General features: G+C 46.5%; 1 protein-coding gene across 2 annotated transcripts in view; it reads right to left on the bottom strand.

Annotated features, from left to right (window-relative positions):
• Positions 1 to 22,063, bottom strand: part of RUFY2 (RUN and FYVE domain containing 2) — a 64,507-nt gene extending 42,444 nt beyond the window's left edge. For both annotated transcript variants that reach the window (XM_065407497.1, XM_065407496.1), the window contains exons 1-4: positions 21,959 to 22,063; positions 17,633 to 17,806; positions 16,158 to 16,275; positions 2,609 to 2,710 (exon numbers count right to left, since the gene is read on the bottom strand). In XM_065407497.1, coding sequence (XP_065263569.1) covers positions 2,609 to 2,710; positions 16,158 to 16,275; positions 17,633 to 17,806; positions 21,959 to 21,962 — 398 coding nt within the window. In that variant the 5' untranslated portion in view covers positions 21,963 to 22,063. The remainder of the gene's footprint in view (positions 1 to 2,608; positions 2,711 to 16,157; positions 16,276 to 17,632; positions 17,807 to 21,958) is intronic.
• Between the last annotated feature and the right edge of the window lie 2,832 nt (positions 22,064 to 24,895).

The following is a 24,895-nucleotide window of genomic DNA, read 5'->3' as shown; positions in this document are numbered from 1 at the left end:
TGTGGATGTCACCTAGCTGTCTGGGCTTTAGTCTCCATATCAGTGGAGCATCTGAGAAGACAATGGCAAATCCAATTGCCAGGACATTGACACCTAACAACCAATGACCTAGAGGGATAAAGATTTTCCCATCTCTCTTTAGGGAACCTGAACAACAATCCCAAGTTCGAGATCCAAGTACTGGAGAGGTTGAGGTGGGGGATAACGGCTACTCACCTAGAGTCTGACAAAGGAGGTCAGACAGAGAGACAGAGCTTGAACCAGTGGGTTCTCTACAGCTTGGCTGGGCTCTGGCCTAACCAGAATGGACTATGCTTTAACCTTCAGTTCTCTATACTACCCTAAAGACTTCCTATGCAGTGTTCCAATAAACAAATAAAACCTACAGCACTGTGTGAGTGTCACTGCAAATGCTCGGTGAGATGCATTAATCCCTGAAGAGTGTACAAGTCTCCATGAGAAGTCTGTCTCAGTTGGACTTGCTGAACAGAGCTCACAGTGTGAAGCAAGAGTGCTGAAGGCCCAGAGGTCCAGTCTAAGGAGGCGGTGAAGCCACATGCCTTACTTGGAGAAAGGGTGAGACCTCTAGCGGGTCTGGCACACTGAAGGGAGTCTTCCTAGTGACCATTCCAAACCTGGGGCCATAGCACCAATCACGTGGATCTGTGACACTAGGTATTTGTCATTTATTCAGTTTTCAGGTAACGAAAGCAACATAAGAAGTCTTAAGACTTTTTGTAGCTTATATAACTCTCATGCAGGAGAACTAGGGCTGTCAAGCAATTAAAAAAATTAATTGCGATTAATCGCACTGTTAAACAACAATAGAATACCATTTATTTTAAATATTTTTGGATGTTTACTACATTTTCAAATATATTAATTTCAATTACAACACACAATACAAAGTGTACAGTGCTCACTTTATCTTTATTTTTTATTACAAATATTTGCACTGTAAAAAACATTCACCTCATACAAGTACTGTAGTGCAATCTCTTTATCATGAAAGTTGAACTTACAGATGTAGAATTATGTACAAAAAAACCTGCATTCAAACATAAAACAATGTAAAACTTTAGAGCGTACAAGTCCACTCAGTCCTACATCTTGGTCAGCCAATCACTCAGACAAACAAGGTTGGTTACAATTTGCAGGAGATAATGCTGCCTGCTTCTTATTTACGTCACCTGAAAGTGAGAATAGGTGTTCGCATGGCACTGTTGTGGCTGGCATTGCAAGATATTTATGTGCCATATGCGCTAAAGATTCATCTGTCCCTTCATGCTTCAACCACCATTCCAGAGGACATGCGTCCATGCTGATGATGGGTTCTGCTTGATAATGATCCAAAGCAGTGTGGACTGATGCATGTTCATTTTCATCATTTGAGTCAGATGCCACCATCAGAAGGTTGATTTTCTTTTTTGGTGGTTTGTGTTCTGTAGTTTCCGCATCAGAGTGTTGCTCTTTTAAGACTTCTAAAAGCATGCTCCACACCTCGTCCCTCGCAGTTTTTGGACGGCACTTCAGATTCTTAAACCTTGGGTCGAGTGCTGTAGCTATTTTTAGAAATCTCACATTGGTACCTTTTCTGCATTTTGTCAAATCGGCTGTGAACGTGTTCTTAAAACAAATATGTGCTGGGTCATCATCTGAGACCGGTATAACATGAAATATATGCAGAATGCAGGTAAAACAGAACAGGAGACATACAATTCTCCCCCCAAGGAGTACAGTCACAAATTTAATTGTCATTATTTTTTTAACAAGCATCATCAGCATGGAAGCATGTCCTCTGGAATGGTGGCCGAAATATGGAAGGGACATATGAATGTTTAGCATATCTGGCATGTAAATACCTTGCCACGGCAGCTACAAAAGCGCCATGTGAATGCCTGTCCTCACTTTCAGGTGACATTGTAAATAAGAAGCAGGCAGCAGTATTTCCCGTCAATGTAAACAAACTTGTTTGTCTTAGCGATTGGCAGAATAAGAAGTAGGACTGCGTGGACTTGTAGGCTTTAAAGTTTTACACTGTTTTGTTTTTGAGTGGAGTTATGTAAACAAAAAAAATCTGCATTTGTAAGTTACACTTTCACGATAAAGAGACTGCACTACAGTACTTGTATGAGGTGAATTGAAAAATACAATTTCTTTTGTTTATCATTTTTATAGTGCATATATTTGTAATTTAAAATAATAATATAAAGTGAGCACCATGCACTTTGTATTCTGTGTTGTAATTAAAATCAATATTGAAAATGTAGAAAAAAATCCAAAAATATTTTATAAATTTCAATTGGTATTCTATTGTTATAAGTGCAATTAATTTTTTTGAGTTAATCGCATGAGTTAACTGCAATTAATTGACAGCCCTAAGGATAACCAATTTTTTTCCCATGTGGGGAAGACCCTTATAGCCTGAATCCTGCCTGGAGCTTATAATGGAAGTTCATATATATTTCAACTGCAGTATCACAAACAAGAAGTTATAATGTAATAAAATTTTATGATATGGTAAAGTACCAAATATAACACTAGACTTGATTTCCTAAACAAATATTTTTTAAACTTAAAAAGATAAAATTTCAACAAAATCACTAACCTGAGGAGATCTCTTTGAATGATTAAACAGCGTAGATAATCAGCCATTTTTTTTTGCATTAATGCCAATCGTAACCACGCCCGGGCACGGCCCAATGGTGTTCTGAAAAGAAAAAAAAATTAGTCAGGATACAGCTGCACATCAATTAGTCTTATTACTTTCATGAATCAGTTTGTTAATACACAAATTCAGATTTTAAAGGTATTTTAAGTTATTATTTGAATAACACTCAATAATCAGTTAAGATACAAGGCACAATTATCTATTTTTCTTTAAAAAAAAAAAAAACACTCTCATTGGTTAGTATAACTATTAAAACATGCTGATTTGGAACCAAATATAGCGTTTACATTACATTTGGTACTTTTTTTTTTAAGCTAAGAAGGAGACTATACTATATTTACATATATATATTACCATACATTTACTCATTCTTAAAGTTTACATTCTTATGTTAGAAAATGGTGAATTACATTTCTTATTTACTAGATGTTAATTTTTTACTCAGGATTTGTGTTAAGTTGCATTTGGAAAACTGGAATTCAATTAAAAATGTACAAAACAAGCATTTTGCATTTTTTATTAGTTAAATAAATCTACCTTCAATGTTTCAGAATAGACTTTTTTTCCTTGTGTATCTAAACATGTTTCATTTAAAACTAACTGATTTATTAGACAAAGGGATCATTAACTCAAGTCATGTCATAACAGAGTTTTCACAGGATTAGTGGTATTAGTGGAATCGGTGGGAAGGTATATGTGAGGTGATTCATCCAGGGTAGCAGCCGGGTGTTGCCCTTCAAGCCAGGGCGCAGAACTGCCCTAGAGCAGGACAGGGATAGTTTCTTGTTCTCCTGCAAGGCAAAGAGATCCCAAGACAGTGTTCCCCCACTGGGTGAACATCTCATTCAAAACAGAATCATGGAACTCCCGTTCATGATCTGTGGGAAAACATCTGTGGAGACTGGCTGCTGGGGAGTTCTGCGCACCTGGTGGGTATACTGTGAAGAGGGTTATGTGGTTTCTGATACACCAATTCCAGAAACAACTGCACACGAGTGGACCAATGGACACTGCCTACTAAAAAAATCTCCGGATTCAGGGACATTGTGCACATGTGTACCCACGTGCGGAATACACAAAAGAACTATCACTTGAAGAAGCAGCATATCTTGCTTCAAGAAAAACCTGCTTTTCACCTTTTCTGGTGACCAGGCCCTAAACATAATGTATATACATAAGTCCTTACACAATATCAGTGCATACATGTTGCAATATTGATAACAAATGTGACACTGGCTTTCATTTGAGTCTTCACGTGACACACTTTGGTGAACTGGAACGTATAGGTCAGATCCACGAGACCTCTATAACCTCTCTGCACCCCCTTGCCAGCTGGCATTAAGAGGTTCTTGGGTCACTCCACGTCCTTTAAGTTTTCACAATTACTAGATCTCATCTTCTCCCAACCTGTTTTTCTCCCCATTGATTGGAAGACAAAAAACAAGCTTTCCTGCTTTTTCATCTCCCAGTCCGTTTCTCAATTTTGAATGAGCTTGTCCAAATGAAAAGAAATTTTCTGCACCTGCTAACTAAAACTAAAACCACAAGTAATTAAGGCAAAAGCTTTTCTACATAAACTGAAAGTATTTACATTTAGAAGTATGTAAATACCAGCATTCACTCCATTGAAAAGACTGAAAATAATACAGATATTTAATGAAGTACACAACATTGTGATATACTCATAAAGCTTAAGTTAATCTCAAAAGTTAAATATGTTTTCCTCCTAATTCTGTATATACTTAAAAATGCACCACTCCTTTTTAACTCACTACAACTTGAGGAGGGCTCATTGATGTAGCTTTTTATAATTTAAAATTATTTTAATAGACTACAGTAATTTTAGGCCTTAATATAGGTTGTCATAATAAATTTAATTTTAAACATTTTTTCCAAAAGAAAAATGTATTTAGGTAAAAAATCCAACAAAAAATTTACATTACTGATTTTATCCACCTTGTAACTAGAAATGTTTTCCTGGATTTATTTTTGAAAATATTTGAAGGAAAATAGTTTTTGTTTGGATGCCAACATTTTCCAGCAGTGTTTGCAACCCAAACAGTGCAGTACTGTGATACCGCATGGGAATCAGAGAGTGAAAACAACCACCCTACAAGCAAAGCACTGTGTAGAAAGTAAAAAACAACAAAAAACAAAATGGTAAAATATAATTTCTTTTTTATTGGTTAAGTACTAATACTAACACAGGGAAGAAAAATAGATGATTCTTAATCTGACAGTGTCCTTTTAAAAATGTTTACAATAGAAGTTCAAAAAAATTATTTTATTTAGAAAAAACTGGAGAATATCTTGAAAACAGGCTCATCAAGAGAAATTTAGAGCCCAGGTACATCAAGTTTGCTGGGGGCCCACCCCCTTCCGTTTTCCCCCAGTTACAGAAGTTTGGGGCGCCCCACAGGTTAGAGCCTTCGTACAATTGTCAACCCTTGTCCCCGATATTTTCAGCCCTGCTCTCAAATCCTCACAAAGTCAGGAGGGTTTGAGAGAGAAGCATGTGGACATCCACTACCAAACTGTGCAGGGAGGTCCAGTTCTTGCAAACTGAATCCTATAAATTTTGCACAGCTCTGTCTTTAGATAGATATCTTTTTTCAAGATAGTTTTACTAATGTAAAGGTGGGTCCCAAACACTGAACAAAATGCAAAGAGATTGAATATATAACTGACTGGGAAACTCTGTTAGAAGCTATACATTTCCTAGCATATGAAGCAAACTAAATTGCATCACTGAGAGTCACTGCAATGGTCTAGTGACTGTGCTGTTTGCCACAATATGAGGATTAGAGTTACATCCTCCAGCTGATGCCATGGGAGCATCATGTACTTGAAATAAGCAGGGCCGGCTCTAGGATTTTTGCCGCCCCAAGCAAAAACAATTTTGGCCGCCCCCCCCCCCCCGTTTTTTTCTTACCCCACCCCCGGCCCCGCCTCAACTCCGCCCCTTCCCCAAATCCCCAGCCCTGCCTCCTCCCCCCAGGCTCTCAAGCCTAGGAGGGAGGGAGGGAGGGGGAGAAGCGGCGCGTGCGCCGCAGCCACTCGGAGTCTCCTCCTCCCTCCCAGGCTTGAGAGCCTGGGAGAGCAGCGGCGCGCGAATCAGCTGTTTCGCGCGCCGCGGCCGCTCGAAGTCTCCCGCTCCCTCCCAGGCTCTCAAGCCTGGGAGGGAGGGGGAGCAGCGGCGCGCGAATCAGCTGTTTCGCACGCCGCGGCCGCTCGGGATCTCCCCCTCCCTCCCAGGTTTGAGAGCCTGGGAGGGAGGAGGAGATCCCGAGCGGCCGCAGCGCGCGAAACAGCTGATTCGCGCGCCGCTGCTCCCCCTCCCTCCCAGGCTTGAGAGCCTGGGAGGGAGGGGGAGACTTCGAGCGGCCGCGGCGCGCGAAACAGCTGATTCGCGCGCCGCTGCTCCCCCTCCCTCCCAGGTTTGAGAGCCTGGGAGGGAGGGCGAGTAGCGGCGTGCGAATCAGCTGTTTCGCGCGCCGTGGCGCCTGAGCGGCAGCAGCAGCAGAGGTGAGCTAGGGCGGCCAGGGCACATTTTTAGGGGCGGCAGGGGCGGCATTCTGGCGCCGCCGCCCATGCCGCCCCTAAAAATGTGCCACCCCAAGCACCAGCTTCTTTTGCTGGTGCCTAGAGCCGGCCCTGGAAATAAGGCTAGTGGTAAACAAATAAACTTGAGGATTCCAAAAGACATCAGCACACCAAAAAGAATAAAACATTTACAATACTGTCTCAATCACCTTATTTTTTCCCCCCAATAATTAGATACCAGCAACACTGGCTGATATCAAATACATCATATTTGATGCCAGAAATAGAGACAAGATTTCATTTAACGTCTGATCAAGCTAAGAATGGGAAGGCAGGCAGATTACTGTTCACTAGTTAACCTACAAGACAGTCTTTGTTATACTATTTTTATGCAACATTTGGAAAATTAGTACAACTGAGACATAAGGATATGACCTTTGCGGGTAGCATGGGCTGTTATAGCAGGGATAAAGAAGAGACAAGACAGAACTGGGAGGGCTAATGAAATCAGTATCTTAGATGTCTGTATACTAATGTGAGAAGTATGGGGAATAAGCAGGGAAAAACTTGAAATGCTAGTAAATAAACACAACTATGACATAGTTGGCATCACAGAGTCCTGGTAGGATAATATGCATGACTAGAATATTGGTATAGAAGGGTATTGCTCAGGAAGGACAGGCGGGGGAAAAGGAAGGAGGTGTTGCCTTATATATTAAAAATATATACACGTGGACTGAGGTTGACATGGAAATAGGAGACAGACCTGTTGAAAGTCTATGGGTAAGGATAAAAGGGGTAAAAAAAAACGGTTACTTACCTTCTGTAACTGTTGTTCTTCGAGATGTGTTGTTCACGTCCATTACACATTAGGTGTGCGCGCGCCACGTGCACGAACGTCGGAAACTTTTTCCCTCAGCGGCTCCCGTCGGGCCTGCAGGGTCTCCCCTCCCGCCAGAGCGGCGCCCCGCTCTAGCGTATATATACCCCTGCCGGCCCGACCCTCCCTCGGTTCCTTCTTGCCGGTGACTCCGACAGAGGGGAAGGAGGGTGGGAAGTGTAATGGACGTGAACAACACATCTCAAAGAACAACAGTTACAGAAGGTAAGTAACCGTTTTTTCTTCTTCGAGTGATTGTTCACGTCCATTACACATTAGGTGACTCACAAGCTTACCATTGGAGGAGGGTAGGAGTCAAGGAATAATCGACTGAAGCACAGCTCTACCGACCGCCGCGTCCTCTCTGGTCTGATGATGGATCGCGTAGTGGGCTGTGAACGTATGCACCGACGACCAGGTGGCCGCTTTACAGATTTCCTGGAGTGGAACCTGCGCCAAGAACGCCGCCGAGGACGCTTGGGCCCTAGTAGAGTGAGCCCTGATCTCCGGGGCTGGTACGTTAGCGAGCTCATAGCACGTGCGTATGCAAAGCACAATCCATGCCGACAAGCGTTGCGTCGAGATAGGTTGGCCTCTCATTCGCTCCGCAATGGCAACGAACAGTTGAGTCGACTTGCGGAATGGCCTGGTCCGTTCTAGATAAAAAGCCAATGCCCTACGGACATCGATGGTATGCAAGCTGCGTTGGCTTGGGTCCGAGTGTGGCTTAGGGAAGAACACCGGTAAACAAACATCCTGTCCCATATGAAAATACGTGACCACTTTCGGAAGGAATTTCGGGTGCGGTCTGAGTTGCACCTTATCTTTATGAAAAACTGTATAGGGAGGTTCCGAAGTGAGGGCCCTCAACTCCGAAACCCTCCTAGCTGATGTGATGGCCACGAGAAACGCTACCTTCCATGAGAGGTGCATGAGGGAGCAAGAGGCCAGGGGTTCGAAGGGCGGCCCCATGAGCTTAGTGAGGACCAGGTTGAGATTCCACGCAGGGACCGGCGGGCGCGAGTAGGGAAACACCTTCTCCATCCCCTTGAGGAATCAGGCTACTGTGGGGTTAGAGAACACCGAAGCCCCCAATTCCCCAGGGTGGAACGCCGATATGGCAGCCAGATGCACCTTAATTGAGGCGGGGGCGAGCCCCTGATGCTTGAGGTGCAGCAAGTAGTCCAGAATCGATGGGACTGAGGCCTGCAGAGGCTGGATGTGATGAGGCTCACATCAGTGGGAGAACCGTTTCCATTTGACGAGGTAGGTCGCTCTTGTGGAGGGCTTCCTACTACCAAGGAGGACCTGCTGGGAGCACCTGTGCTCCATATCGTTTAGCCAGAGAGAAACCACGCCGTGAGATGTAGCGACGGTAGGTTCGGGTGGAGTAGGCGACCCTGGTCTTGCGTGATGAGGTCGCGATGGAGGGGGAGGGCGATCGGAGTGGTCACGGACAGTTCCAACAGGGTCGTGAACCAGTGTTGGCGTGGCCATGCCGGGGCGATGAGGATGACTGTCGCCTTGTCCCTGCGGGTTTTGAAGAGGACCCTGTGGATGAGCGGGAATGGGGCGAAGGCATACCTCAGGCTCCCGCCCCACAGAATTGCGAAGGCATCTGCCAATGAGCCCGGACTGAGGCTCTGGAATGAACAAAACTGAGGGCATTGGCTGTTGTCCTTGGTGGCAAAGAGATCCACCTGGGGAAACCCCCACCTCCAGAAGATTAAATGCAGGACGTCCTGTCTCAACGTCCACTCGTGCATGTGATAGGACCGGCTGAGGCGGTCCGCTAACCCGTTTTGGGCCCCCGGGAGATATGTTGCTAGTAGGTGGACTGAATGGGCTATGCAGAAGTCCCAGAGGAGGAGCGCCTCGTGACAGAGGGGAGAGGACCGGGACCCGCCCTGCTTGTTTATGTAGAACATGGCGGTAGTGTTGTCCGTCAGAACTGACACGCTGTGGCCTTCTATGGTAGCGTGAAAGGTCTGACAGGCGAGGCGAACCGCCCTCAACTCCTTCAGGTTGATATGAAGCAACTTTTCTTCCCTGGACCATAAGCCCTGAGTCCGCAGGTCCCCCAGGTGCGCCCCACAACCCAGGTCCGACGCGTCTGTTACTAACGTCAGAGCGGGTTGCGGGGTGGCGAAAGGGACCCCTGCGCAAACCTGCTGTCGATCGAGCCACCAGCGGAGGGAGTTCGACACCCGATCCGGGATCGTCACGACCAGGTCTAAGGGGTCTCTGTTGGGGCGATATGTTTGGGCCAGCCACAACTGCAATGGCCTGAGTCTTAGGCGGGCGTGTCCGACTACATGTGTGCAGGCCGCCATGTGCCCCAAGAGTTGCAAGCAACATCTGGCCGTGGTCGTGGGGAATTGCTGGATGGAGCTCATGACCTTCTGAATGGCCAAGAACCGCGATACGGGAAGACTCGCCCGTGCCGCCACTGAGTCCAGGACTGCCCCTATGAAGTCCAGTCTCTGCGTGGGGACCAGCGATGACTTGGGTACATTGACCAATAGACCGAGCTTGCGGAACACCTGTAGTGCCAACGTCACATGGGAGCAAACCTCGGCCTCCGACCGGCCCGCAAGGAGCCAGTCGTCCAAGTATGGGTAGACGCGCATCCTTCTTTTTCGAAGAAAAGCTGCCACCACGGACATGCATTTCGTGAACACTCGCGGGGCCGTTGCCAGGCCGAAGGGCAAGACCGTAAATTGAAAGTGGCGCTGGTTGATGGTGAAGCGCAGGAACCGCCGGCGGGCCGGGCGGATGGCGATGTGAAAGTCGGCATCTTTCATATCGAGGGCAGCGTACCAATCTCCCGGATCCAGGGACGGGATAATAGTACCAAGGGAGACCATACAGAAACGTGTTTTGAGCAAGTATTTGTTTAGTTTGCATAGGTCCAAAATAGGACGGAGGCCCCCTTTTGCTTTGGGAATGAGGAAGTATCTGGAATAGAACCCTTTCCCCCTGAGGTCCGGAGGAACCTCTTCCACCGCTCCTACTGTGAGGAGGGTCTGCACCTCCTGCATGAGGAGTTGCTCGTGAGAGGGGTCCCTGAAGAGGGACGGGGCGAGGAGAACTGAAGGGTGTAGCCCGCCTCCACCGTGCGCAGGACCCAGCGGTCCGATGTTATATGTGACCAAGCACGGTAAAAATGGGACAGGTGGTCCCTGAAACACAGAGGGGGATCCGGAATAGAGGTTGGTACTCTGTCCTCGATCGCAGCTTCAAAACCCTTGCCTGTTTCCCAGCTGTGGCTTGCCTTGGCCATGATTCTGGCCCTGGTTAGGCGTGTTGTTGCGTCTACGCCTGTTATCCCTGCCCCTCCTGCGGTACGGTTCCTGTCTAGGACGAGGGTGGTACTGTCTCTGCGGAGGTTGGGGCTTAAAGGGCTTCCTCTGCGTCACTGGGGTGTGCATCCCCAACGACTTGAGGGTAGCTCGAGAGTTCTTGAGGCTATGCAGTCTGGCGTCCGTCTGGTCCGAGAACAAGCCTGATCCCTCGAACGGAAGGTCTTGGAGGGTGTTTTGCACCTCTGGGGGAAGGCCGGAAGCGTCTCATTACCATTCCTGACGCGATTGTCCTAGCGGCTGCGTCCGCGGAGTCAAGGGAGGCCTGTAGAGAGGTCTTGGCTACTGCCTTCCCTTCGTCTACTATGGCCGCAAATTCGGGTTGCGAGCCCTGAGGCAAGGCTTCCTTGAACTTGGAGACCGATGCCCAGGAATTGAAGTTGTGTCTGTTCAGAATCGCTTGTTGGTTTGCGATCCTCAACTGGAGGCCTCCGGACGAGTAGACCTTTCTCCCAAATAAGTCCAAGCGTTTTGCCTCCTTGGCCTTGGGGGCCGGGGCTTGCTGGCCATGTCGCTCCCGTTCGTTGACCGCAGAGACGACCAGCGAACATGGTGTTGGATGAGAGAAGAGGAAATCAAACCCTTTAGATGGGGCGAAGTATTTCCTCTCTACGCCTTTTGCAGTAGGCGCACTGGAGGCTGGTGTTTGCCATACTGTCTTATAATTGGACTGGACCGTTTTTATGAGCGGGAGCGCGATCCTGGAGGGGCCCTCCGGGCTTAGAATGTCGACCATGGGGTCCTCCTGCTCAACAGTCTCCTCTGCCTGCAACGCCAAATTGAGGGCTACTCGGCGGAGCAGGTCCTGGTGCGCCCGATGGTCAATCGGGGGAGGGCCGGACACGGTTGTGCCCGCCACGGCTTCGTCCGGCGAGGAGGAGGAGGTCATGGCCTTTTGCGCGTCTTCCTCCTCCTGCAACTCCTCATCGGCTGGGTGCTCCTCTGGAGTGCGTTCCCTGACGTGGGTCTGGGACGGTGCCGGGCTCGGTGCCGAGTTAGCCCTTTCCCTCTCTGGCGGCCTGGAGACCGTGGCCTCTTTGCGAGAGGGTGGGCGCCACTGTGGAGAGCGGGACCGGTGTCCCGAGGGGCCAGATCTCGAGGTCCTGGACGGGGGGCCTTGTTGGTGGTAGGCCCAAGGGGTCCAGAATGGCCATTGTCCTGGATGGCCCCACTGTGGGTGCCAAGTGGCTTCGTGCTCCCTACTGGCCTGTGCTCTGTGGGCATATCTGCTGGAATGGCCCGAGTCCACCTCCGAAACTACGGACGGTGATCTAGAGGGCCACGGCAGTGCCGTGGAACAGTGGCGGTCCGGGGTCGGAGAGCGGTGCTTTCGTGACCGGGACCGGGACCAGCGCCTTGCTGACCTGGACCTGGATCAGTACCGGTGACCCCGGGACCGGGAGCGACTGCGGGAGGACGGTCTCGGGGATCGCGCAACCGACACGTCCAGGTGCCTACTCGAGCAGGGCTGCTGGGTCGGTGCCTTGCGCTTGTTGGGGCCCAATGGTTGTGCGGCCCTCTGCGCGGAGGGAAGCCGGGAGTCCACCGAGGCGGAGCTCGACCGGGACCGGCGCCGTGAACGGTGCCGAGATGGCGACCGTGATGGGCGCATCATTGCCGGCTTGCCTTTGGATGGCAGTCTCGGCGGAATGTTCTTAGCGCGGAGGGTGCCCTCAGCGGACAATTCAATGAGGTCCTTTGCTGCCTCAAATGTGTCCGGGGTGGAGGGCTGTTCCAAAAGTTCCTCCAGCCCTTCCTCCTCACTCGACGCACCTATCCCGGGGCTCGACGGGCCTTTCGGCACCGGAGCCACTGGCACCGGGATCTGTGCTGGGGCCACAACGGCCTTAGGAGCACTTGCGGTCTTCGCGGGCGCTACCCTCTTGTGCGGGGAACGTCCTCGGGCCTTGGGTTGGCCCTTCGATTTAGCCGGCGAAGACTACCAGTGCCGGAGGTGTTCCCGCTGATTCGGTGCCGTGGGCTTAGGTTGCCCCGCCGGCGTCGGAGCACGAACCGATGACGGGGCACTCCGCACCGAGGTTGACAGTGCCGTTGAAGTGGAGGGCTGTAACGCCGTCTCCATGAGCAGCTGCTTCAAGCGAAAGTCTCTCTCTTTTTTAGTCCTAGGCTTGAAAGCCTTGCAGATCTTGCAGCGCTCCTTTTGATGTGCTTCCCCCAGACAACGGAGACACGAGTCGTGTGGGTCGCTTACTGGCATAGGCTTGCGGCACGTGGCACAAGCCTTGAAGCCTTGGGCGTGCGGCATGCCCCGCCGCCCAGGGCCGGTGCCGGGGTTGGTCAAACACCCGACACAAAGAAGTTTAAGTCTTTCTAAATAACCAGGGGCTTGCAGCTTAACACTAACTACTGAAGAACTGATAACTGAAGATAACACTGAGTACTATGCTAAGGGACACTCTCAGACGGAGAGATAGAGTTGTTCCAACATCGCCACGGACGGTAAGAAGGAACTGAGGGAGGGTCGGGCCGGCAGGGGTATATATACGCTAGAGCGGGCGCCGCTCTGGCGGGAGGGGAGACCCTGCAGGCCCGACGGGAGCCGCTGAGGGGAAAAGTTTCCGACGTTCGTGCACGCGGCGCGCGCACACCTAATGTGTAATGGACGTGAACAATCACTCGAAGAAGAAACAAGGGTGATGTCATGGTAGGGGTCTACTACAGACCACCTAACCAAGAAGAAGAAATGAATGAGGCTTTTTTTAAACAACTAACAAAATCATCCAAAGCACAGGACTTGGTGGTGATGGGGGACTTTAACTACTGAGATGTCTGTGGGGAAAATAACACAGCAGGGCACAGATTATCCAATAAGTTCTTGGAATGTATTGGAGACAATTTTTTATTTCAGAAGGCAGAGAAAGCTACTAGGGAAGAGGCTGTTCTAGATTTGATTTTGACAAATAGGTAGGAACTGGTTGAGAATTTGAAAGTGGAAGGCAGCTTCGGTGAAAGTGATCATGAAATGATAGAGTTCATGATTCTAATGAATGGTAGGAGGGAGAACAGCAAAATAAAGACAATGGATTCCAGGAAGGCAGACTTTAACAAACTCAGGGAGATATCATGGGAAGCAAGTCTAAGGGCAAAAACAACTGAAGACAGTTGGCAGTTTTTCAAAGAGACATTATTAAGGGCACAAGAGCAAACTATCCCAGCGTAGGAAAGATGGGAAGTATGGCAAGAGATCACGCTGGCTTAACCAGGAGATCTTCAAGTATCTAAAAATCAAAAAAAGAGAGTCCTACAAAAAGTGGAAACTAGGTCAAATTACAAAGAATGAATATAAACAAATAACACAAGTATGTAGGGACAAAATTAGAAAGGGCAAGGCACAAAATGAGATCAAACTAACTAAAGACATTAGGGTAACAAGAAAACATTCTACAAATACATTAGAAGCAAGAGGAAGACGAAGGACAGGGTAGGCCCTTTACTCAATGGGGTGGAAGAGGGGGGAAATAACAATAGAAAATGTGGAAATGGCAGAGGTGCTTAATGACTTCTTTGTTTCGGTTTTCACCAAGAAGGTTGGTGGTGATTGGACGTCTAACATAGTGAATGTCAGTGAAAATGAGGTAGGATCAGAAGAGGCTAAAATAGGGAAAGAACAGGTTAAAATTTACTTAGACAAATTAGATGTCTTCAAGTCATCAGGGCCTGATTAAATGCATCCTAGAATACTCGAGCTGACAGATGAGATATCTGAACCATTAGTGATTAGCTTTGAAAAGTCATGGAAGACGGGAGAGATTCCAAAAGACTGGAAAATGGCAAATATAGTGCCAATCTATAAAAAGGGAAATAAGGACAACCCAGGAAATTAGACTAGTCACTTTAAGTTTTGTACCCGGAAAGACAATGGAGCAAATAATTAAGCAATCAATTTGCAAACATCTAAAAGATAATAAAGTGATAAGTAACAGTCAGCATGGATTTGTCAAGAACATATTGTGTCAAACCAACCTGATAGCTTTCTTTGGGCAGGTCTTCACTACAGGGGGGGTCGATTTAAGATACGCAAATTCAGCTACGTGAATAGCGTAGCTGAATTCGACGTATCGCAGCCGACTTACCCCGCTGTAAGGACGGTGGCAAAATCGACCTCCGCGGCTTCCCGTCGACAGCGCTCACTCCCACCTCCGCTGGTGGAGTAAGAGCGTCAATTCGGGGATCGACTGTCGCGTCCTGACGAGACGCGATAATTCGATCCCCGAGAGGTCAATTTCTACCTGCCGATTCAGGCGGGTAGTGTAGACCTAGCCTTTGACAGGGTAACAAGCCTTGTGGAAGCAAGTAGGGGAGAAGCAGTAGACGTGGTATATCTTGACTTTAGTAAAGCTTTGGAAACTGTCTCGCATGACCTTCTCATAAACAAACTAGAGAAACGCAACCTAGATGGAGCTACTATAAGGTGGGTGTAAAACTGGTTGGAAAACCATTCCCAGAGGGTTATCAGTGGATCACAGTCATTCTGGAAGGACATAATGAGTGGGGTCCCACAGGGATCAGTTCTGGGGCTGGTTCTGTTCAATATCTTCATCAACGATTTAGATAATGGCATAGAGAGTACACTGACAAAGTTTGCAGCCAATACCAAGCTGGGCGGGGTTGCAAGTGCTTTGGAGGATAGGATTAAAATTCAAAATGATCTGGACAAACTGGAGAAATGGTCTGAAGTAAACAGGATGAAATTCAATAAGGACAAATGCAAAGTACGCCATATAGGAAAGAACAATCAGTTGCACACATACAAAATGGGAAATGACTGCCTAGGAAGGAGTACTGCAGAAAGGGATCTGGGGGTCATAGTGGACCACAAGCAAAATATGAGTCAACAGTATAATGCCATTACAAAAAAAGCAAACATCATTCTGGGATGTATTAGCAGGAGTGTTTGTAAGCCAGATACGAGAAGTAATTCTTCCGCTCTACTCCTCGCTGATTAGGCTTCAGCTGGAATATTGTGTCCAGTTCTGGGCGCCACATTTCAGGAAGGATGTGGACAAATTGGAGAGTCCAGAGAAGAGTGACAAAAATGATTAAAGGTCTAGAAAACATGACCTATGAGGGGTTTGTTGAGTCTGGAAAAGAGAAGGCTGAGAGGGGACATGATAACAGTTTTCAAGTACATAAAATGTTGTTACAAGGAGGAGGGAGAAAAATTGTTTTTCTTAACCTCTGAGGATAGGATAAGAAACAATGGGCTTAAACTGCAGCAAGGGAGGTTTAGACTGGACATTAGGAAAAACTTCCTAACTCTCAGGGTGGTTAAAAGCACTGGAATAAATTGCTTAGGGAGGTTATGGAATCTCCATCACTAGAGATTTTTAAGAGCAGGTTAGACAAACACCTGTCAGAGATGGTCTAGATAATACTTATTCCTGCCATGAGTGCAGGAGACTGGACTAGACGACCTCTCAAGGTCCCTTCCAGTCCTATTCTTCTATGATTACCAACGCAATAAAAGGCATTTCATTTTTAAAGTATTTAGCTTCTTCAATGTGAGAAAGGTTCTTCTTCTAAATTCTCTCAACACAGTATCTAAAATCCAAGTACTACTTTTGCCACAATATATTTTGCTCTTTAAGGGTCTGAGCCCTTCCATTGACTCTAATGGGCACTGGATCAGGCCCTAAACCTTTACTGCAGCAAATGTTATGTTTTGACCAACACTACTCACTTGAGGCCAGGTAAATCTCTGACGCTAGCTGCTATCTCCTCAGCTTCTGGGTACAACTTCTCCACAAGTTCCAGTGGGCCCCAGATTGTTTTATTGTAACTTAGAAAAGATTTTCTTACTAAGAAAAGGAAAACAAAATAATTTAGTTGACAATTTAAGTTACTTAGCTCACTCTCTCACAGAGTTCACAACAGCATACCTGGGTTAGAAATTGTCTACATAAATTGTTTTAAAATACTGTACTGTGAATATAAGTATTTATATAACAAGCTTTGATTAACCTTTAAAAATAAGGCACAGTGGTTTGTGAATTTCTAAAAAGAATCTTATAAAGTAGCAATTCTGTTTTCATGTTTGAAACAGATCTGCTGAAGCATAACCATGTCAATGTAAGAGTAACAGTGAAATTAAATCAAGATATAAGTAACATGCATTTGATCCTGGTAACTGATCAAACATATCTAGTCACTTAGGGGTATCTTACAAAGAAGAAAAAAGTGTAAGTGTGTAAAATATTTTTGTTATGGTTATTAGTACTTCATAAGAATGGCCATACTGGGTCAGACCAAAGGTCCATCTAGCCCAGTATCCTATATTTAGACGGTGGCCAATGTCAGGTGCTCCAGAGGGAATGAACAGAAGAGGTAATCATCAAGTGATCCATTCCCTGTCGCTCATTCCCAGCTTCTGGCAAACAGAGGCTAGGGACACCATCCCTGCCCATCCTGGCCAATAGACACTGATGGACCTATCCTCCATGAATTTATCTAGTTCCTTTTTGAACCCTGTTATAATCTTGGCCTTCACAACATCCTCTGGCAAGGAGTTCCACAGGTTGACTGTGCGTTGTATGAAGAAATACTTCCTTTTGTTTGTTTTAAACCTGCTGCCTATTAATTTCATTTGGTGACCCCTAGTTCTTGTGTTATGAGAAGGAGTAAATAACATTTCCTTATTCACTTTCTCAACACCAGTCATGATTTTATAGATCTCTATCATATCGCCTATGAGTCATCTCTTTTCCGAGCTGAAAAGTCTCAGTCTTGTTAATCTCTCCTCATATGGCAGCCATTCTATAACCCTAATAATTTTTGTTGCCCTTTTCTGAACCTTTTCCAATTCCAATATATCTTTTTTAAGATAGGGCGACCACAACTGCACAAAGTATTCAAGATGTGGGCGTACCATGGATTTATATAGAGGCAATATATTTTCTGTCTCATTATCTATCCTTTTCTTAATGATTCCCAACATTCTGTTTGCTTTTTTGACTGTTGCTGCACATTAAGTGGATGTTTTCAGAGAACTATCCACAACTCCAAGATCTCTTTTTTGAGTGGTAACAGCTTCAGATTTATTATAGAGTGCTATACATATTCAAACTGTTGTACAAAGAGGATAATGCATCACATTCTAGAAACAAAATTTCAAAATGGTTTGGGACAGGAAATACATGAATAAAATGATTACTGCACCTTTAAGACCATGTTTAAGGCAGTGCTCCATAACGACAAAGAACTGTTGCAAAGGTGGATAGTCAGAATCCAGAGTACGGCCAAAGCTCAAAGCTGATTCAATCAGTCCTTTGATACTCAATTTAGCCATGTTCAGCAAATTTGCTCTTTCTACAGCTGTGGGGTCTTTTACAGCTAAAACAAAGTAAAAATAAGCATATTTCAATTATGAAATCAAAAAAAATTCACTAAATGCTTTCCTGTTCAAAGCACTTTGATCCCAATCTGTATTTAATCAAAGGAATAAAATCCATTAACTGCTGTAAAGTCACAGTGCTATAAAACAGCATGCACTCCAAAACAAACACACTTAAACATCTTATGTTTGTGTAATATGTAAATACAAATGAAGTAGGCTGTTATTGCCTTCCATTCTTCCATGCACTATATGCGATGTCATAATTTGAGTCACACTATTGTCTCAATTCATCTCAGCACTGGTCAGGACCAGAAGGGCAACCTAGCGTGGCTTGGAAGACAAAGTGAAAGCAGCACTGACAATGAATACGGAAAAAGCAATGAAAAAAAAAATCAGCCGGTTAACAGGCTCAGAGACTCTTCTATGATACCAAAGCTGCGTTCACACCAGTATAAGAGATGTGTCTCATTAATATAGTATATCCAGCAACATTATTTGAATCCAAGTTATATATCCAGCACAGAAACAGATGTCAGTTATCTCTTTTACATATAAACAGTTTGTATTGTAGCCCTGATTCCACAAAGACTTAGGCCTACATTTAACTTTACACACTGTAAAGTCCCACTGAATACATTCTATGAGTAGAACATGGTTAAGCACATGCATAAGCATTTGTAAGATCAGGACATAGTTCCTCACCCACTAGCATAATACTGTAGTTTTGGTTTACAGTTCTACACAGGAAAGTTTAAAGTGGACATACAAAACCAAGTTTCTTTTCTGTATTTTTTCAAAATTCATTAAAACATTACTACCCATAATACATAAAACTTTCCAAAACAATCTAAATTGGGGCCTAAAACTAGTTGGGCACTTTAACAGGGCACATTATATGTTTCTGATAAAATGGGAAATGACTAAGGGGATGTGTTATGAGAGTTATATAATTATTATTTGGTCATGATACTTAATTCAGTAATGCCAAATCTCATAATTTTATCATGAGCCTCATTCTATTTGTTTCTCTTAAAGTCACAATTGCTGGAATCAAAGAGATCACATGAGAATCTAAGCTTTCTTTCAAGTTTCTAGCCCTTACTGTTATAAATAAAAGTTTGAAAAGGCAAATAACTCAAAATGTATCTTTTTATATCTCATGATTTTTAATCCCATCTTGTGATATTTTGGGGCCTGACTCATGATTTTTATGCTCCTATTTTCAAATATATTATAAGTGGCCTTTGCCTAAGTTCCCTCTAAGCACTGTGCAGGTACTCAGGCTGCGGCGGGGAGAGATGACTCTCCCCACCAGCCCCAGCCCAGCCCTGCACCTGCCACGGCTGGGGGAGAGGCGCCTATCCCACAGCCTCAGCCCCAGAGCTACCGTGGCAGGGAGAGGCGCCTCTCCCCCCCAGCCCAGGTGCTGCCGCAGGGAGAGAGAGCTGGAGGGAGTCCTCTCTCCCTGTCATAGCCCTGGGGCAGCCTGCACCCCAAACCCTCATCCCCAGCCCCACCCCAGAGCCCGCATCCCCAGCTAAAGCCCTCCCCCCCCACATCCCAAACCTCTGCCACGAGACGAGCCCCCTCCCACACTCCAAACCCCTCGGCCCCATCCCCACCACATTAATTTTGTTATGTGCACCAATATGGAGGTGATGTATCACACATCACCTCCATATTGGTGCACATAACAAAATTAATTCCACACATGCATGGGAAAAATTAGAGGGAACACTGGCCTTTACTCTCAGATCTCTTTTGGTAGGTTCCCTCTAAATGGAACAGAATGAACTATAAAGGGATAAATCCTGCTCACTTTACTCAAGAATGTCAATGAAACTGCTCCTATATGACACTAGAGAAACAAGGTGAGTGAGGTAATATCTTTTACTGGACCAACCTGCTTTTGAGCCACCCATAGAGCTCGTCTTCAGGTCTGGGAAATGTACTCTGAGCATCACAGCTAAATGCAAGGTGGAACGGATTGAACATGTGCTAACTACTTATGCTAAATAATCTGTTACACCATACATTTAGCTGTGACCAGGGCCAGCTCCAGGCACCAGCTTACCAAGCAGGTGCTTGGGGCAGCCACTTCGGAGAGGGGCGGCATGTCCAGCTGTTCGGCGGATGGTCCCTCACTCCTGCTCGGAGCGAAGGACCTCCCGCCGAATTGCCGCCGCAGATCGCAATCGCGGCTTTTTTGTTTGGCTGCTTGGGGCGGCCAAAACCCTGGAGCCAGCCCTGGCTGTGACACACAGAGTACATTTCCGAGACCTGAAGAGGAGCTCTGTGTGGCTCAAAAGCTTGTCTTTCTCACCAACAAAAGATATTATTACCTCATCCACCTTGTCTCTCTAACATCCTGGGACCGACATGGCCACAACTAGGCTGCATACACTGGCTTTAATGGACTTGTGGAAGTTAAGCAAGCAAGCTTTGGCCCGAAGAGATTGTATTCTTTCAATATGGATATACAGTTTCCATTAATAGAGTGTTGGATATTCACTGCATATATAAATAGTATCCACAATAGGAAATATGATTAGTCACTGAAAATTACAGCTTATTTGTCAGAGTCACCATGATTTAAGACCTTGTTGGGAGCCAACAGAAGATACTGACTGTTTCTCTTTCATTATGGAAAAAAGTGCCTTTGATAATAGCAAAGGGTACGTCTTCACTTACATCCGGGTCCGGATGTAAGCAATCGATTTTCTGAGTTCGATTTATCGCGTCTGGTTAAGACGCGATAAATCGATCCCGGATCGATCCCGGAAGTGCCCCGGATCGATCCCGGAAGTGCTCGCCTTCGACGCTGGTACTCCAGCTCGGCGAGCGGAGTACGCAGCATCGACGGGGGAGCCTTCCTGCCGCGTCTGGACCGCGGTAACTTCGGACTAAGGTACTTCGAATTCAGCTACGTTATTAACGTAGCTGAATTTGCGTACCTTAGTCCGAAGTGGGGGGGTTAGTGTAGACCAGCCCAAAGACTCATGCATCCACTTGGTTCTCACAGAAGACAGATAAGGTATTTAACTGAAAAGAACAGAAACTTAGATAGCTTTAAGTGATCAGTCCTCCCTTAGCCCCTGAACCTGCACCATTACATGACCAGCTACAACATGGGGTCCCACTGATTTCATTGGGATTCAGGGCAGACACAAAGTTCCAGGGTAGCAGGTCGTGTTGCTGGATAGGGGCCAGCTGGACCATTTCTTGAAACCTCTTGTATTCTGTAAATGTACACATCATTCACAGTGCACACATTGTGAGTTCAGGCACTTCCTAACTGGACTAAGATGGGCCATTCAGCTGAACCCTTTTATGATTTAAGTCCTTTTTTTTTTTAATTGAACCATTTCGCTATATATCAGGATGGGAACCTGCACATGCCCACACTTTAACACAACTGGGACTATCATTCTACTTCACTATACAAAGAGTGGCACCATGCCCAAGATGCGCAAAGGCGGATCCTTCTCTACTGAAAAGCACTCCAAACAATTCATGCTTATTTTTCTTCCCCAAAAATGAACCAATTTCCCATCACCCCTCCCCTCCATGCAATCACAACGGCTAAGGCTCTCCCATTGCTCCGCCCTCCCCAGTCTCCACAAAACCTCTGGTGGGCTGCTCCCCGCGAGACAGCCGCCACCCCCGCAGCCAGACAGCACCTCGCCCAGCAGCCGCCCGCCACCGGCTGTCTGCCCCGCGGGAGGCAGGCGCCCGCTCCGCATCCCACACGCCGACTAGCATCGTTCTCGGGGGTTCAGCAGCTTTGTCACCGCGCTGCCCGGTATTGCTCGGACCCGTTGTCCGCAGGGAGCCGCGGCCTGGTGCCTGGTTACCTGCCCGGCCTCCCCCGGGAGCAGGCGGCTCCCGCACACCGCCCGCCTCGGGCGCGCAGAAGCGGCTGGAGCCACCCCAAGTTCTGCCGCGAGGCGGCCAGGCCACGCACCGACCAGCAGCCGCCGCCTCGAGCTGCTGCCGGACGGGGGCTGCGCGCTGCCCGGGGAGTAGCTCCGCACCCGTTGGAAAGCGCCGCCTCATCCCGTTACCTCCTCACCCCCAGCGGGGAGCCCCAGTGCGGCCTGCCCCCGACTCCCTACCCCCTGCGAGCGGGGAGCAGAGGCGCCCCTTACCCATGGCCACAAAACAGCAGCCAGCTTGTCGCGGACGGGCTGGCCTCCCTTGCACGGCTCCCGCTCCAGCCCTTCGCAGGCTCCTTCTCTTCCACTCCCCCGTCACAATCCACACTGCGCCCCCGGCGGCAGGAGGACCTGCCCCTCTCTGCCCACCCTGGAGCGCAACCAGCGGGGAGTGGCTGCTACTGGGCAGAGCTCAGCGTAGGTGCCCCCTATGCTCCAGCCACACCGAATAGCCGCTGCTCGACCGGGGATGACGCCGCAAAATTGGGGTCTAGAGCCAGCCTTGCCCCACACCTGAGGATTCGGAACGGGAGGTAACGCTGGGGCCAATCCTTACCCTCCTCTTTCATAAGTAGCCCAAACTACACAGGGCTCAGCTGCCACCAGCGCCCTACAGAGGCTTGCAGCAATGGCCCCAGGGGGGCTCATAACAACCAATACAGAGAAAACGTTAGCCTCTCGCTTCTGCACGTATGCATTTCTGACCTAATGCGTGAGATTTCCTTTTGTATTGACAAATAGGCGTGTTTTGCATTGCTTTGTTGTAGCTTTAGGTTGTAAACCCTTCAGGGAAGGGATTGTCTCTTCTATAATTGTACAGCACCCAGCCTTTGGTCAGTCCGGTTGTATAAATATTTTATAAGACCGTGTTCCCCGCTTTAGGTAGATTTTGTTTATGCACTAATAAACTATTCTCCCCTTCCACTTGTCAAAAGTAAGTGAAGAAGAGAAGTCCAAGATTGACAGTTTACTACTACTTCTAGTTTCTTGGGATAAATATAAAGGTGCCCTCCACCTATAGCATAAATTAGGTGTGATTGATACACACATTTCTGCCACAGGTGCTGCATGTAAAAGAAAATGCTCATGCCTTCCATAAATGAAAGTGTGCCTAAAGAACTGTATGACAAGAGACCTGTTAAGAGACTTGGTTGTCATAGCTATTGAGAAAAAAAAAAAGAGTTCAAGTCTCTTGCATTGAAAAGTTGACAAATATGCTGCAGCTCACCCATCCAACTTCACTAGGGTAAATAATCCAACATTATTTATCCCCATTCTATAAAGTACATGTAACAAAATCCTTGCTCCCTCAAACTAATTAATTTAGCATCACACGTAGAGAGTAGGAAAAGGAATCAGAGGCATTGTCACAGTTCAGCAGCTACTCAGCAGCCAGGGTAGACTATAAGACACCTCTCCCACCCTTCCTAAAGGGAAGTTAAGGAAAGGGCTGATCAGGTTTCATGAGGGAGTTTTGCCTACATATAAGGGGACATGCAAAAGCCTTCAGAGCTGTTTAAGGGACAAACTGATTAACAGGCAATAAAGGTTAGAAATATTAGTAAAGCAAAGACATGATCAGAGACATGAAAGGTTAGTAGATAAGCTAGATGGGGGAGGAGGGGTGTAAATTATGAAGGGGTTGAAATGTAAAAAGTTTGTAGTTAGTAGTAGTACTACCATCGCACTTACAAACCCTACTCACAAACTAGGACCCCATTATTCTAGGCACAGTATAACTAGATGAAAGTATTACTAAGTGTAATACAGGAGCCAAGAAATTGATACAGGTAAGTGAGTACAAAGACACAATGAGACAATATTGGTCAGTATGGTAGACCATGATCTCAGTCTCAGTGCACCTACAGTCTAACTGTGCCTAGAAAAAAATGTGACCATCACCAAAAAGGAGTTTCAAAGAGGAGGTTTTCAAGTGGAAAATGGAGGTAGCATTACAGCTGATTACAATAAGCAGTAAGGGCACCATGGGAGAAAGCACAAAGGTATTTATTTGAAAATTTAACAAATGGATGATAGAAGCTGCCATCATGAGAGAGAGGAAGTGGAAGTTGACATCTGGATAGTGAATGAAACAGGGAATTGAAATGGAAGGCACTGAAAGTGAAGACAAGCAACATGTTTGTTACAAGAGGGGAGGAGGAACCACTAGAGAGATCAAAGAGAGGAATGATATGCTCAAAGCAACTGGCAAGGAGAATAGTCTTTGAAGCAGTAGTCTGAATAGATAGGAGGGGATAAGATTAGACTTGTCAAGGGCAGAGAAAAGTATGTTGCTGTAATCAAGATGAGAGCTTGGACGAGAGTTGTCCAGGTGAATGGATAGGAAAGGTCATATCTTAGCCATATTATGCAGAAAGAATAGGCAAGATTTAGACAGCCTGCAATTGAGGACCTAAAGAGGTCAATAAAGATGACACCCAGCTTACAGGCCTGAGGGACAAGCAAAACAGTGATGCTATCTATAAATGATTGAGAAAGGAGGTAGCAAAGAGGGCCTAGAGGGGGCAGCGGGAGATTAAGTGCTGTTTCAGCAATATTGAACTTGAACTGACAGCTGGACATCCACAAGATTCTAGAAAGGCTGAGGAGACAAATCTGGAGGGGCGGGGGAGGAGAGCAGTAGAGGTGCTCAGAGAGGGGGTTGACATGATCAGAGCAATGAACCAAGATTTTAGCAGCAGCATTTGGAATAGACTTGGGGAAAGCAGGGGTGTAATATTCAAGGCCAGCAAAGAGGTGCCCAAAGCAGTCAAGACATGAAATGATGAGGATTGAAGTTTTATCTCTGAGATAGAAAGGAAAAGCTGGAATTTAGATTTTAGGCAAGTATAAACAGCAAGATTTAGAAATAGCCTGAACACACAGATCCAGCCAAAGGGCCAAGTTAAAAATTACTCATTTGAAAATATTAAATGAGTAGGAGGATAGCAGTGATGTCCATGGTGACAGACAGAAAGGGCTTGGGGAGGAAAGATCAAGAGCTCAGCTTCAACCACACTGAGTTTAAGATGACTGGAAATTCATGAAGAGATATCAGGAAGACATTATAAAGTACAGATGAGAAGCAATAGAAAAGTGCCTATAGGCCAGCAGTGATACAGTCATGCTGAATGAAACAGCGAGAACTAG

Source organism: Emys orbicularis, chromosome 7 (genome assembly GCF_028017835.1).
Source record: "Emys orbicularis isolate rEmyOrb1 chromosome 7, rEmyOrb1.hap1, whole genome shotgun sequence".
Taxonomy (NCBI): domain Eukaryota; kingdom Metazoa; phylum Chordata; order Testudines; family Emydidae; genus Emys; species Emys orbicularis.
The sequence above is the reverse complement of the archived record's forward strand: the minus strand, read 5'-3'. Positions and strand labels throughout refer to the sequence as shown.